Below are 14,312 nucleotides of genomic sequence, written 5' to 3' on the forward strand. Positions count from 1 at the left end.
CCACCACAGGCTCCACATTTCTCCAAACCCGACCTGAATGAATCCAGGAAACACCCCCAAGATTACATCTCTGCACTCCCATCTCATAACGCAAACATCTCCCAACAACAGCAGCAATCTTGCATATATGTACATTACTACATAATCAACAGCAAAATTATTCGACTGAATAAAATAGTAATTTTATCACTAGAATATTGTACGGGCATAATTTATTCAACGAAAAACAGCAATCTTTATGTGCACAGAATCCCACTCTCACGAACTGGAAAAAGAAAAGTTTCAAGAAACAAAAAGAAAAATTACCCGGGGCTGTGAAATATGAAGTGGGATTGTGAGAGAAACGAAGCAAAGGGCAGAGAATTGGCCAAGAGACGCTTCAGATATTGGGATTTACATGCTAAATTTCTTGCCGCCATTTTTCTCCCTTTGTTTTCTGCACTACTCTGCTTTCTGCTCTGCAATTTTCTGTTGAAGAATCGGAGAAAATGTATGGGCCATGGGCTTTTTCTATGGGCCTAAATTGGAGAATCATGTTCATAGAAATTCGAAAAATGGGCTTCCTGAGATTGGCGTTGAAGCAGTGTTGTCATAGCCGACTAGGTCTTGCATCAATGATGAGGTTGATGTCCTAAACTTTTTGTTTGATATAAATTTTGGGTAATTAGAGATGGTTTCTTTGAGGTTTGTATAATTATAAATACAAATTTCAGGGGATGATTGGTAGTAGAAATTCGCTTGAAATGAAAAAGACGTTTCTCAATTTATTTTTACAACTGTTATTGGTATGTTTTATGTCTGAAAATACTTATTTCCATAGAAATTTTTATTCTCTTATATGAGGGATTAGTCATTTCTTCCTTCAAACAGAATATTAGTTATTCCTAACATATTGGAACGAAAGTTATCTTCTTTTTTTGTATTAATTTAATATTTAATTTTATTGCTATTAAATTTAAGTACTTGTGTCTAGTATTGGTAAATAATTGTGTATGTGGTGATAAAAAAAAAATAAAGTGATATTAGTTTGATATTTAATTAGTTTTATTAATTCAAAATATTTCTTTCATCGAGTATTGAAGAAATAATGGAAGATGTATTATATGATTAAATAGATTAGTTTATTTGATTGTTCGAATTTAATTTTTTTTTAATAAAATATTATGTATTAAGTCAATAAATTATTTTTTTAGGTCAATAAGTACATGTTTTCATATATATATATATATATATATGTCTTCAATAACATATTTGATGATTTATAAATTGATTATAACCTTTTATTAGCAATTCTGAAAATGCCATTGTCATGCAATTATTTTTTCTAAAAAAAATTACTAAGGACAAATTTATCATAAAAATAATTTAATTATACCACTGATTATTATTTCTAATTATCAATTATGTGAATGGAATTGATTAAGGAAAGATAATTGTGTTACCTTCTAATTTATTGTGTATACCAATCATAGAAATACTATCAAACATAATTCCTTTTCTATCCTTATTCCATTTTCTCACTTAATTTCTTTCCCACATGCCAATCATATCTTTAATTATGTATCCTGAGATGAAAATTACTATTTTAATGTTACTAAATTTAAAAAAAAAATGAATATGAAAAGAGAATCTGAGTGTGAGAAAAGCAAATATATTTTTGAAAAGGCATTACTTATTAAATTTGTAGACTTGTAGACGTGATGTATTTTATAAGTTTATATTAATCACCAAAGGTTGAATGCTTTTTCCAATGGATTTGTCATGTCTAAAAATTTATTTAAAAGGTGTTTCTAAATAAGCTCTGCATTGCACGACTGAATAAGAAGCATAAATAGCTAAAAATGGAATTCACCAACTCATACTCATAGATAGCAATTACTTGTACAAACCAGCAATTCATCCATGAACTACATAAACTGGATTCTTCTCAACCAAAACCATTGTGGAGGAAGAACCCTAATTTCAAGAATTTTAGGTGCCAAAGAAACCCAGAAAAAAAAGGAAAGTGAAATTAAACACACACATTGACAGAGATGAAAAGTGGCCATATCTGAATGTGTGTTGAGGAGGATGTTTGATGAAGATGAACCAGGCAATCATCAACTCAAGGAGGCGAATCCGCCGCCCTTCATCATCTGACGGAACTCATCAAAGTCAACCCTACCGTCGCCGTCGACGTCGACTTTCATGATCATCCGGTTGCAGTCCTCCAGCGACCGCCCCTGCTTCAGCCCCAGAGACGACAGCACCGACCGGAGCTCCTCCCCCGTGATGAAGCCGTCGCCGTTTTGGTCGAACACGTTGAACGCCTCACGCATGTCGCCCTCCTCGTCTCCCCTGTCGTCGCCCTCCATGATCGCCGCGTACAGCGTGCCGAACTCCTCCACGTCGACGTACCCGTCGCCGTTGGCGTCGATCTTCTCGATCATCTGCCTCAGCTCCTTCTCCGGAATGTGGATCCCTAGCTTTTCCAGCGAATCGCTTAGTTCCTTCCCGCTTACTTTTCCGTCGCCGTTCCGATCGAACATTGAGAATATACGACGCAGCTCCGGAGCCTCCATTTCTTCATCAAACGCTCAACCCTAATGCCCAAAATGAATTTAATCGATCAGTCGATCCACTTCTTCTTATCCTTTTCAAAAGCACGCAATTAATCCGTGCAGAAAGCACCGATTCCGGGAAATTAAATGCAAAATTAATAGGGGATCTTTGTGAATTAATTAATGAACATTGAGATTGATTATTTTCTTTTTGGCAGAAATGGAGAAGAAAGGAGAATCGGGGGCGTAAATTTTTTTTGGAAATTGGATTGAATTCTTGAACAGAAAACAATTTCACAATAGCTTTCAGAATGGGTTTCCAAGTTTGGGTAGAGGAATTATGTGGAGTGGCGAGGATGAAGGTTTGAGCAAAAAGTGGAGGGAAATGCGGAGAGCCCACCAAAAGATGATCATATCTCTGTTATATATTCCATCACGTGATGTACGTGATTATCTAAAATGTCCCAAAAATAATTATTTATTTTAGCTTTTTCCTTCTTTGTTGCATCAAATATTAAAGGATAATTACATTTTCCTTTTATGAAATCCGATATAATTACACATAAATTTAGTATCTCTAAAATTTACATTCGTCTAATAAATAAGTTCATTTGTTGTCAAAACTCATTGAATTTATTGATATTAATAAAATAAACTAAATAAAAAATAATATTTATCATCAATTAACTTATTACTGACTTATTGCAAATCAAACAATTTTTTTGAACTAAACGACCCTTGTGACTATGAAGATATACATATTCATATACATTAACATATAAAAATAATTTGATCATAAAAGAAAAATTTCATAAATCTTGACTAGCAATCAGTATAAATCAATCGAGAATAAATATAATATTTTTTTATTAATATCAAAAGATTTCATAAATCCTGACTAACAAAAAAACTTATATATTAAAGGAAAGCAGACCACAAGATGCTATATTAAAATTTTGAAATTATAAAAATTTTACATATAATTACACCACACCCCTCAACTTCCAAACATAATTTTTGACTTTTCCAAACTTTTTTTCTTTATTTTTAATACTTTATATTTTATTCAATTAAATGTAGATATATAACTAATGATGCACACACATCAGTAATAGTATGTATATAAGTGAACGAAGTTCTGTCGTATAATTTATTTTTTTTATTAAAATTGAACTTACATGAATAAAAATAATAATTCATGTAACTAACTAATTAAAGACATGATTATTCACAAAATAAATAAGTATAAGTATGAATATCAATTATTATAAATTATTTTAAAATCGTGAAATGAAAAATAAATGTACAAATAGCTGGGCACGTCCTCGGCCATCAAATTGTATGGAAATCATGTTATGGAGACGTGCCACCAATATTTTTCTACTTTTATCCCACTCAAAATGTCTAGGCCATAAGACATTTTTCGACTGGGATAAATTACGGCGATATTGCTTTATGTTAGGTCTTATTGTACATATACATTTGCTTTCAATAAATTAGTTTTTATGAATCTTTCACGTTTAAAAATATATTATAAATAAAATTAAAATATATAAATAATACATTAAAGTAAAAAAATTAAAAAAAATCAATTTCTCAATAAAAAATTTAGATAAGTTAGTTATTTTATTAATTGAAAGGCATATATACACATATATAAATTAGTAAGTATTTCCCCACGATATTAAAATCCAATATTAATATCTTATTATAAGATAATTTATAAAACACTAAAACTTTTTCTGATTCCCTTATATAAAATGTTTAACTTGATTAATTATTAAACTTTAAAAAATTGAATTTCTACCATACTTTATACTTATTTACAGAAATTAAACATTCGCTCTTTTTTATTATTGAAGATCTATTTTCATTGCTTTTTTTAATTGAATTGTCTTTTTACACTTCTCTTTCTCCTCAGCACGTTCTGCTCACATTCATCTACAACTCACATTTCTACTTATTGGCTTGTGCAAATACAATTTGAAATCAGCAAACATCGGTTTAAGTCATTTGTTCGCTTAAAAATTGTGAACTGATTTCAAGAAGGCAGCACGACGCTGAGGATGGATTGAGCTGGATTATGCATCACATCTCTGGAACTGAAATAAGTTATCCAGCTCATATCCTAGACACCTGAGTGAAATAACTGAAATTACGATGATGCCTCTATAGAAATTGACTTGAATGTATCAAAGCCTTGAAGCCAGTTTAAATAAGGTTAATTTGACACATATTAGCCCGATTAATAGAGATTAAAAATAGATTTTTGCAGAATTTATTCCTTTCTTTAAAAAATAACATAAAATGTAATCCAACCATGTGCCCAAAAATGACCACAGATTGAAGGATCAAATGGACGAGTAAATTGGAAAAAAAATCAATTAATTTAGCAAACGTAGAAATTGCCTCAAAACATCTAGAAAGGTTTTGGGACAGAGTGCGTTTGCGAAATATAATAAAAGCATCTAATCTAAAAAACAAAAAGTTCGAAGAAATATCTCGTACAAAAATAGTTTAGCTGAAAGAGATGTGCCAGTAGAAAAAGGGCCTGAAAAATCAGCAGATGATAAATCAGATTCAGGCGAGTGTTACCGGCGAGTTCATATCGCAAGCTTGAATTGTATAATTGCCTGGATCGAAATCTGTCTGGATCCAGTCAAGAAGCTGAACTTGCTCAAACTGATTTCAGCTAATTTTTCAGAAAAAAATCCACAAAATTCAAACCAACAAAGATCAATATGCACATACAACTGTCCTACGCGGTTTGTGTTGTATGAGAGAGAGAGAGAGAGGCTTTGCGATCCTGCAGAGTGAAAGGCAGAAATGGTGGAGGGGAAGGAGGTGGGATGACAATAAATAATGGAGGGAATGGGTTAGGGCACAGATAATAATGGGCCTTGGCCCATCAGAATAAAGGTACATGCTAGGGTTCATAGCTAGTCTAGTAGCTAGCTATAATTTGTTTCTTTTATATTGACAACAGTATAATAATTTATCTTAATATACTGAATAATAAATAAATTATAATAATTTATTTTAAATAAAATAAAATGAGATAAATATTTAGTTGTCCAAATATATGATACCACACCTACCAAAAAGTTAATAATAAAACTACTTAAAGATAAGGCTTGATTATGTTATTGCCCAGTACATAAAAAATTGTGGTAAATTAAGAACGTTGAATATAGAGCTGACAAATAATACCTCATAATTATATTTTTGGCAATTGTAAAATTTGATTATCGAAATTTTAGAAGTGGTCAAAAATTACTGAAGTGGACAAAATTAAGTATTTCGTTGGCTAGATATTTTTTTATTTTTTCTACCGTATAAGCATTTACATAAAAAATTTCCTACCACATAAGCAATGACATGGAAAAAAAAAATAGGGGACACTTTTGTATTTGGGATTTTTTTTTACTAGTTGGGTATTTTTTTCCTCTTTTCTACCACATAAGTGCTTATATGAATAAATAAAAAAATAAAAAGAAGAAGAAGATCGTCAAATTGCATAAAAACAAACTTTTACAGTATGTTTGATTTGGGTGAAAATTGAAAGTAAAAAAAAAAAGTATAAGAGATAGTTTGTTAGTTGGTTTAAACGGAAAAGATAAAGGGGAAGTAAAATTCGATGTATACAAAACTCCTTAGGAGTTTAATTGGGCGAAAAAGTAAAAGTATAAGCTAAAAAGACAAAAAAGTATATTTTATTTTTATTTACTCTATTGCTCATATATACATATATATATATATATAATTTTTCTTCAATTCTTTTTTCATTCACGCTAGCAATACTATACATAATCGTTAGAAAAAAGATAACAAAATCGTTGAAAGCCTATTGTATCGAAGTCAACGATGAATATTTTTATTAATAAAAAAATTTATTTTTGTTTAATAAAATTTTTATTAATATTTTTTTAAAGTTTGTTTAATAAATATTTTTATTAATAAGATTTTTAATTTTTTATATATTATAATTATATTAGTATAATATTAATTTATTTATTTTCTAATACAAAATAAAGATAATAGTTATTCAATAAAATAAAAAAAAAATAGACTTTTCTTCTCAATTTGTTTTCATCTTATCAAACAAGTGGAATTATTTGATATTCACTCCACTTTCAATCATACTAAACAATTTAAAGAAAAACTATTATTAAATTGCTCCCCTCCCCCGTCCATTTTTTTTTCTCTATCACATAAATCAAATAAAACCTTCATTATTTTTATACTAGCTGTTGACGCATGACATCTCTATATGAATATAATAAATATCTTACACGCTTTAAAATATATTATAAATCAAAATAAAGTATATAATCTAATATATTAGTGGGAAAAAGATCCATATTACCAATACAAACAAAAAATGCATAATACATAAAATTATAAAAATAAATGATTACTTTAAATCATATAAAATTTAATTGAGAAAATTGGTCCCCGATCTTTCTATTGCTCCCCCCCCCCCCAATCCATCCCCATGACCGCTGAGAGGATGAGGGGGCATTCTAAGTGACGTCAGTCGTCTAATTGTGCCATAACCTCCTCAGCTGAGGGTGGCGTCGCCCCCTTCTTTAAGGGGATGGGGGCGACAAGATAGAAGATGGGAAAGGTGTAGAAATTATTTTTTTTTAAATTCTATCTAATTAGCAATTCTCTCATTCTAAAAAAAAAATTTAATGCTTAGACGGAGAGATATAGGAGTTTTTGCAAATTATCCCTCTAACCAAATAATAATTTTCAGGAAATAAACAAAGAAATAAAAAACACTAGCAATAATAAAAAGGCCAAAACACACAACACACAAAAAAAAAAAAAGGAAAAGAAAGAAAGAAAGACATAAAAAGAAGAAAAAATAAAACTAAAAAAACAAAAGAAAAGGAAAAAGGGAAGAAGAGCCAAAGGAGTGAAATAGCAGTCTACAATATAATCAAGATTTTCCCCAATTCTCCACTTCAAACCCTCACAAGACAACAATGGCGATCTCCACACTCCAGAAACTCGCCTCCCGAATTTCCAAGACCCCTTCACTCTCCCTTTCATCGAGAGCTGTAATCGCCCGCTCTGCCGCCTCCTCCTCCTCTGCTGTCACCGCCTCTTCTCGTTCCGCAAAAGTTGCTGATCGAATCGTCAAACTCTTCGCAATCGATCCGGATGGGCAGAAACAGGAAGTCGTGGGGCTCTCGGGTCAGACCCTGTTGAAGGCGCTGACGAATAAGGGGTTAATCGACCCGGCGTCGCACCGGCTCGAGGAGATCGACGCCTGCTCGGCTGAGTGTGAGGTTCACATAGCGCAGGAGTGGCTCGAGAAGCTTCCGCCGGCGACATATGATGAGCAGTACGTGTTGAAGAGGAATTCGAGGAATCGTGTTCTCAACAAGCATTCGAGGCTCGGGTGCCAGGTGGTTCTGACGCCGGATTTGCAGGGAATGGTGGTTGCCGTTCCCGAGCCAAAGCCATGGGATATTCCGTAAGGTTTTGATTCCTGAAGCGGTGATTGGTGATGTGGCCAGTTGTAAGGCCTTTTTGTTATTCGAATAATGTGGATGGATATTATGGATGATTCACCATGATGATGATGGATATTTTGAAGGCGGATTCATTGTTCTTTCTAAATATGTGTACTGTTGAATGAAGTTTGATAAATGGACTATTTCAACACTTTAGATTTGAAAATATGAAATTATCCTGTTGCCCTTAATTCTTTGATTGATTGCGAAACTGCAAGAATAGAACTGAAACAACAGGCAATGAATAGAAATTTGTGATTTTGGTGAAGTTCGAACTTCTTCTTAAATTAAATTGCTATACACATGATAGTTTAATATGCTACCTAGTTGAATCACCGAATCTCGGTGTGTTGGCAAGACATCAGGTTTCATTTGTGCAGTTGAGAAAGCTAATATGCTGCATTTTCTGCTATGTACTGTATCTCATTTTACAGTGTGCCAACTTTTAGTAGCACGCACCCTCGTCACTCTTCTAGACCACTGGGATCAGACATCAGAGGACCTATGATGTTTCAAAATTAGGTGCTTTGTGTACCTATTGTAGTTTGGTTTCACTTATTTGGAACATGTTCAGCATTGAGCGGAAAAGAGGTAATATTATAGATCGTTCTAGAGAATAGAAGTTTTCCTGTTTAATATCTTTTAGCTGAGCTGCTTACTGAATCACATAATTTCTGGGCCTGGGACCCAAAACCACATGTGCTTTCAGTTTTGTGCCTCTTGGCAATGCTGGTTATGTTTCTGAACAATTAATTAAATTAAATTATCTATAGTTGCCACTATGAAGTTGGTGTTCTGTTTTTGGTCCTTAAAGATTCAGTAGGGTATCTTTACTCCACCTGCCAAGACTAATAGTCTTTTACCAGTTTATTTTATGTATCTGAATAGTCTAATGACCCACTTTTCCGTTGAAGCGTAGGATGCCAACTCCTGAAGTAGCATTAGTAAATACTAAAAAATGGCCATCATCATGTTTGACTGCATCCACCATTTCCCATCTGGAACTTGTGGTAAACAAATTAAACCTCAAAGGCTTCAGGCATAAAGATATCATCCCATGTTTCTTCATTACCGAATCCACTGCCGCATGTTTGTCCTGCTTAATGTCCTTCTGCTACCATTATCTTGAATGCTCCATTCTGCAATGGACCTTCTCTGACAATCTATCCCCTGTTAATTAGTCATCTCTGTGCTCAGAAATGTCTTGAAAGTTTTAGGTGGACGTTGCATAAGAAGTCTGGGAATGGATTTGGACCTTTATGCATTTTAGATAAAAATTGCTGTTCGAATGGGAGTTATATAGTTGGGTAGTGACAGTTTGAATGCTTAAAAAACTGTCTTACAAATTAGAAAAAACGAGATAAACAAGCTTATGATAGCTTGAGGACCATGTTGCTGTTCTTTTGCATAATGAACTGCTGCTGTTATCATATTGGTGATTATCCAGTTGAGATCAGATGTTTGAGTTGGTGACAAGTCCTGAGGATGGTATGAACAAAACTTATTGCCTATGTTCCTGACAAGGTCTTTTTTATGCCTTATTTGGTGAAAATTATATTTCTGTATAGTTCTAAGAAGAAGAGTAGAAACAATGAGGTTATGGCAGCCTGAGGCCTTGCACTCTTCAATTGGTATGTGTTATATCATCCCTGTGCCAGGATTCCTTCGGTTCCCTTGCTTGTTGGTTGTCTTTGATCATCAGGACTGGTCCTACCATTGTCACCAGGACCGTATCTTTTAAATCTTCTGTTGGATTTAGGTCTGCAGTAGCTTATGGCTTTGTGAATATATTCTCATCTGTCTTTGCATGCAGATCAAGGATAGGAGAAATTATTTCAGTTGAGCCTTTGTTTCCTCTTCCTTTTTGATTGGTTTGGAGGCTTGCATTGTCTATTCGAAGCTGACCTGTTTTCTCTACCATCAACAAGATGCTTATTTCTGGGTGTAATTGGTGCTGAATCCATAGGTTGCCCTATTTTTTGATCCTTTAGTTTTCTATTCCAGCATTCCATTTTGCCGCTACCATTGTCATCCTTTCATGGAATGTCCTCTATGCTCCCATTGTTAGAGATACATGACGGGAAAGTTGATGGAGATGTAGTTTTGATCAAAAGTAAGAAGCTGAATCACTAACAGCTTTGAATTCCCCCATCCGAGTATATGAGCAAAACATGCAATTGGCTTCTGCATTTCTGCTCTCATGGATTCCAGTCTGCTGATCTAGATACCTTCATGCATGTTATGGAGGATTGTAATGCTGTTATAGTGGCATCTCACTATATATAACTCTCTCTTATTCAGACTCTTGTCTAGGCTATTATAGAATTCCTTATTGCCATTGCAGCTACTTTCACCCGACACCAAATGGTTTATTTACAGAGTGTGGCAGTTTGAATTCGCAATAATGTCTTTTATTTTGCAGGTAATAACTACTATACTTAGAGATTTCTGCTGGATCACGTTTCTCAATATTTACCTCAATTGACTACAGATGTATCTGGTACTTGTCAAGAGTGTTGTATACAATTTCATAGTATCTTGTCCGTTGAGCATGTCTAAGTTGTCAAGCCATTCAATCAGCACAGCTCATCATCTATCTTACTGTTACGGTGATAAATAATCTGGCTCATCATTGAGGTTCAATTTTTGTCTCTGCGCCGGACTTGCTCTGATTTTCAACAGCTAGTTCTTTTCTGTATGGTAGTTGTGCAGTTAAATGATTCACTGGATCTTAGAACTTCAAAGTGGGATTGGTTCTTTTGGTATAACTAGTCGTTATTTGATTTTTGAGGTAACTAAATTATGCAGGAATGTGTTAACAGATTGGTTGGAAACTAACTACTTGGAGCAGGAGCACTTCATAATTTAGTACAGAGAATAGTCGATTGTTGGAGCATTTTCAAACTTGCTAACCAATATAAACCATTTTTCAAGTCTCAGTCATCTCTAAATCAGTACTAGAAGGATGCTTGGAGTAGAAATTGTTTTGAGCACTTTTACCACTTTACATACTAAAAGGACCTCCTTCCCTCCCTCTCTCCAAAGTTTCACAGTGCAAACTGAATAACTTCATATACTGTTGTTGATATTCATTAAGAGGGAGTTATCAGGGTGAAGGCTTAGATGTACTTCAACCCCTCAATTATTCAAAGGAAATCATCAAAAGCTATAACAACTTCAAAGTCCAGTAGCAGTTGCATGCTTCCCTCCCAACATGCTCGAACTGGAATGTGACAAATTGTGATGCCTCTGTTCAAGGGCCATTTTCCGATGTCGTTTGCAGATACATACTCCCAATTACAAATCAAGCACGCCGAGTTTCTCTACAAACAACTCTCATATCCAATGAACATTCTGATGCTGGTACACTTTAGAACTATCAATGGGTTAGATTTGGTTCGAGTTTGACAGAAAACTGGCAGTGTAGCCCTCAGTCTCAAGTGCAGGTATAGAAATGCTAAAAACCCAAAGAGAGGAAAGAGCCCCTAGGATGATGTATTGTGATTATACAGCTTCTCCAGGACTTAATACGAAATGTCTTCCCTCAATGGCATCCAGTTGCCCGAATCCTGAAGCTAAGGAGCATCCTCGCTCCGCTTCGGCATTACGGCACTACGCTTGCGCACGCAACGCCCGTCTCTTATCCAACACACTCGGTACATCCTAGGCGCTCGCCCTCGATGGCCGCCTTCCATGTCTCGCCCGAGTAGGACATCATCATAAGTCCGAGGCCCAATCGATATGCCGACACCTGGCCGTTCTCCCGTACGGCGTGCCCGACATGCCTTCTTGCCTTTCGGCTTAGGCTTACTGTGCGGCGTCGTGCACGGCCTCAATCATTCAAGGATCAGATATTCCTTCACCAGTCACATGAGAATATGGGAAACATGGATGCTAGAAATTGAGTAGTACTTGTCCAAGGACAACCTCACCATACATCAGGTGGTGATTGCTATGGGTCCCACCTGATGAATGTTTGGAGATGTTGACGGCCCAACAGCTCCCTGGATCAGCCAAGTAGCTCCCCTCAAAATTGATCTTTCGAAACTGGAGATCATAATGTGTCTTGCTGTTGCAGAGTTTGGGTGGATACCTCTTCCAAGCATTGCCTCAACCAAAATATAGGATTGATCGATTGGGTAAACTATGGCTCTCCCTTTCCTGGGACATGCAATGCGAAACTGCGACTATCAAAGGTCATTGAGATTGATCATTTCATCATTATTCCAGTATATCACTGGTTGCTCCTGCTGTGACTTGACGGTTCCTGAAAGGATTTCAGTTTCATCCATGGCTTGGTCTAAGCAGTCTGCTAAATCTGATTTCCGTAAACCTGACTCGCATACTCTTTTGTATGTCTCATAGCCTGCAGCTTTTAGGCCTCCAGAGATCAAACCTGTCAGCTTAGTAGATATAATTTCTCCAGAATCAATTATTCTGAGAAAACATTCTGCGAAACCAGGAGTCCAGAAAACAACTACTGCACATGTCCTATCCAGCATCCGAACATCAAATTCCTCAGAGAAGACATCATGTGTATCACACAGAAGGTCTTTCAGACTTCGGGCGGATATTCCACTTTCGAACCCCCATAAGAACACCAAATTGTTAATGCTAATTGTTCTGCTGTTGCCAGTCCAAATTCTCACATCATCTTCAATAGGATTTGTGGAATTACTTGAGCAGGGATTAAATATATTGGAATGTCGTGGAAGGGAAGGAGACAAATGGCTTTGACCATCTTCAGGAACCTCTGGAGAAATTTTCAGTATGGAGCATAATTTAACAAACAAATGGCATACTCTCAGAACATTATGCCCATGAATATTGACTTTATCAGTGTCTGCTGAAAATGAAATAATTTCCAATCAGTTAAAGCTTGAAAGCACAAGCACTTTGAGTTAGCTGACGCATCAAAGTCCATGAGAACAAGGACAAGTGGCTCACCAGAAAGACTCACCATTGTCATATGAGCAGATGTTTGTTATAAAGCACACAAGATATGCAACAAATTTCTTATAATGTTCCAAAATTCAGCAACAAAAGAAAAGGAAAAGGGGATTGCCAGGCTAGATATCTCAGTTCTCTAGAAAATTATAAGATCTGATAAACTTGAGTCTTACCTTGACTAGAAATGTCCATGTCTATTGATCCAGAAAACCTCCTTTCCAAATAGGAAATGGCTGCTGGCATGTTATTCATTTTCTCAAACGGGCCAATTTCCTTCATAAGATGGTTGACATCAAGTATGTGAGGAAAGATCAAATGCAAAGAACTTCTGAATTCATCCATAGTTAACGGAAGCGGAGCTAGGAACTTTGAATGTATAAAAGCAAAATCTGAACAAAACCAACACAACAAAGTGTATTAATATTAAAATTTCAGCAGTTACAGTTTTGAGAGGATTAAAAAAGTGCTTTGCGTAGAGATTGACCATTAAGTGAGTTGTGCACAACAACGGGTCTTTGAGACGTCGAAATCAAGTCTATCACCTCTCGGAAGCCAAGAACACGTTCTCTTTGCTCCTGTTCCATATGTTGAAGTTCCTTCTGTATTATGATATATGGAGGTTAGTCTAGTTGAATCAACACATATAATATAACAACCCAGCATAGTTGTTGATTTTATACCTCAAGAAGGTTCTTGTCTTCTTGTGAACTCGTCAAAACAGCTCGAACAGCCTGCACCCCTGCTCCTCTTTTTGGAAGTTGTAATGGTACAACATCAACAAACTCTTTCAATGTCTGCAGCTCATTCAAAACAATTAAAAGGCAGAAAAATACACTTAAACATATCATATCTTCAATATAGTCCCTCAACAGCAGTAAACTCACCTCTAATGCAAGCTTGATTTGACATTCGCTGCACACATCTATATTCAAGGATGGCCTGGAACCATAAACTTCGCTTCCTGATATAAGTTTTCTCAAAGAACTTATCAAAGCATCTGTATTTGGCAAATGAATACATCAGAACTGCAAAGAAAAGGATAGCAGATCATAAGATGAGTTAACATGTTACCCACCCTCAGTTTTATTAGAATCTTTACAAGCACGTATCCAATTCTTAACTCGAGATCTGATCCTTTCTGTAAATAGAGAATCAGCAACTGAATGAACTGATGAAGAATGTACTGTGCAGCTGCTAGGTGACAAATGTCCAATTTGAACGTTTGTAGCTGATTCTTGTGCTTTGGACAAGTATGATATACCTGTCCAAAGAAGAGACACAATTACATCCAGCACAA

General features: G+C 35.2%; 3 protein-coding genes across 6 annotated transcripts in view; 1 reads left to right on the forward strand and 2 right to left on the reverse strand.

Annotated features, from left to right (window-relative positions):
- LOC110012570 (calmodulin-like protein 3) lies at positions 1,833-5,362 on the reverse strand. Of its 2 annotated transcripts, none has more exons than XM_020696611.1 (2): positions 5,136-5,362; positions 1,833-2,582 (listed from the first exon to the last, which is right to left on the reverse strand). In XM_020696611.1, exon 2 carries the CDS (start codon positions 2,559-2,561, stop codon positions 2,100-2,102), a length of 462 nt encoding a protein of 153 aa, XP_020552270.1. In that variant the 5' UTR covers positions 2,562-2,582; positions 5,136-5,362; the 3' UTR covers positions 1,833-2,099. The 2 variants fall into 2 exon arrangements, 1 of the variants encoding a protein (XP_020552270.1); XR_002287764.1 differs by lacking the exon at positions 1,833-2,582 and adding an exon at positions 4,266-4,676.
- LOC105170516 (putidaredoxin) lies at positions 7,424-8,256 on the forward strand. The gene has a single exon (XM_011091310.2). The coding sequence runs from the start codon at positions 7,532-7,534 to the stop codon at positions 8,027-8,029; it is 498 nt and encodes a 165-aa protein (XP_011089612.1). The 5' UTR covers positions 7,424-7,531; the 3' UTR covers positions 8,030-8,256.
- LOC105170517 (poly(A)-specific ribonuclease PARN-like) overlaps positions 11,032-14,312 on the reverse strand; it is a 4,741-nt gene continuing 1,460 nt past the window's right edge. For 2 of the 3 annotated variants that reach the window (XM_011091314.2, XM_011091311.2), the window contains exons 3-8: positions 14,091-14,276; positions 13,900-14,012; positions 13,696-13,809; positions 13,500-13,614; positions 13,189-13,404; positions 11,032-12,911 (exon numbers count right to left, since the gene is read on the reverse strand). In XM_011091314.2, the coding sequence (XP_011089616.1) occupies positions 12,256-12,911; positions 13,189-13,404; positions 13,500-13,614; positions 13,696-13,809; positions 13,900-14,012; positions 14,091-14,276 (1,400 nt within the window). In that variant the 3' untranslated portion in view covers positions 11,032-12,255. The remainder of the gene's footprint in view (positions 12,912-13,188; positions 13,405-13,499; positions 13,615-13,695; positions 13,810-13,899; positions 14,013-14,090; positions 14,277-14,312) is intronic. The other variant, XM_011091313.2, reaches the window with a different exon arrangement.

Source organism: Sesamum indicum, linkage group LG9 (genome assembly GCF_000512975.1).
Source record: "Sesamum indicum cultivar Zhongzhi No. 13 linkage group LG9, S_indicum_v1.0, whole genome shotgun sequence".
In the NCBI taxonomy this organism is placed as follows: Eukaryota; Viridiplantae; Streptophyta; class Magnoliopsida; order Lamiales; family Pedaliaceae; genus Sesamum; species Sesamum indicum.

Excerpts from the sequence above, each read along its gene's own strand:
- LOC110012570 (XM_020696611.1), bottom strand. The coding sequence starts at position 2,561 with ATGGAGGCTCCGGAGCTGCGTCGTATATTCTCAATGTTCGATCGGAAC.
- LOC105170516 (XM_011091310.2), top strand. The coding sequence starts at position 7,532 with ATGGCGATCTCCACACTCCAGAAACTCGCCTCCCGAATTTCCAAGACC.